General features: G+C 62.0%; 1 protein-coding gene across 1 annotated transcript in view; it reads left to right on the forward strand.

Moving 5' to 3' along the window:
- Positions 1–1,213, forward strand: part of LOC102771194 (chromosome unknown open reading frame, human C10orf120) — a 7,088-nt gene that overhangs the window by 1,937 nt on the left and 3,938 nt on the right. Inside the window, exon 2 of the mRNA XM_015572637.1 lies at positions 694–769. Within this exon, the coding sequence (XP_015428123.1) occupies positions 694–769 (76 nt within the window). The remainder of the gene's footprint in view (positions 1–693; positions 770–1,213) is intronic.

Here is a 1,213-nt window from a genome sequence, read left to right on the forward strand (position 1 = left end):
GAGGACTAATGGAGAGGTCTGGGATGGCTTCCAAGTTTTTGACTTGGGAAATTGGTTGGAACTTAGCCCCTTTAACATGATAGGGTAACAAGTGGGGAGAAGGAAAAATGGCTTGGTCACTCTCAAGATGGAGACGTGATAGACAGTTGCCATCACTCAACTCTGGGACTCACAAAGTAGGTCAGGGATTGAGGGACCTAGGGAGATCCGCCGGGCGGTCCTCCTGGTTTCTGCTGGGCGCCCGGGGGCTGCAGTCAGCGCCTTACGGGTTGACAGCGATCAGCTGGGGCTGAGGGGAGTGCCGGGGCCAGGTGGCCCCCCAGCAGGCTGGCAGGTGTGTTCACAGGCCATGGCCGGATCCGAGACAGTAAATGGAAGTTTGCAAGGTGCCTTGAAGTCCAGCCTGAACTGGCACGCACCACGGTGCCACAGCCTGGCAGTCAGAACAGACCGAGGCCAGGCCCGGGGCACGGGCGGCCCATGGGCTTCAGCTCCTCTCTCTCGTCGACGGGTTGCCTCCTGCACGAACCCCGACCAGGGTCTGGGCCGGGGAGGAGCCTGCAACTGAGGTGCATGCCCTTGACCAGAATCGAACCCGGGACCCTTTGGTCCCCAGGCCAATGCTCTACCCACTGAGCCAACTGGCCAGGGCCTTTCCCAGAGTTTTAATGCACCTGCCTCTCCACCTCCCAGGACATGGACCAAATTCCACACATCAGACCCCAGCATCGCCCCCGGGAAGTACTCCCCGCTGGAGAAAGAGATCCTGGTAAGTGCCCTGACCTTTGGGGGGATGGGGGGCGGCGACGGAGGGCGACGGTCACCCCGGGGGAGCCAGAGGTTCCCAAACAGCCGCGGTAGAGACAGAAGTCTCCCAGTCAGGATGCAGGCTGGCCGAGGTGGCCCGTGGCTTCGGTGCTGGCGGAGCAAAGTGCCCGGTTATTCCAAAGCCCCGGGAGGACGAGAGCGGCAGGGTCCCGGGCAGAGGCACCTCGCCTGAGCCTTACCTGGCGCCAACGGCTCTCACAGGGACGGGTACGGAGGCCGCCCAGTGGCCCCGTGAGTCACACCATTTCTTCCAGTTCATGGTGGGCAAGGAGAGTCCAGCCCAGGCTGGTGTGGCTCAGTGAATAGAGCGTCAGCCTGCAGACTGAAGGGTCCCGGGTTCGATGCCTGGTCGGGGCACATGCCTGGTTTGTGGACTCAATCCTCA

The sequence above is a fragment of the Myotis davidii genome, unplaced genomic scaffold, assembly GCF_000327345.1.
Source record: "Myotis davidii unplaced genomic scaffold, ASM32734v1 scaffold72, whole genome shotgun sequence".
Lineage (NCBI taxonomy): Eukaryota > Metazoa > Chordata > Mammalia > Chiroptera > Vespertilionidae > Myotis > Myotis davidii.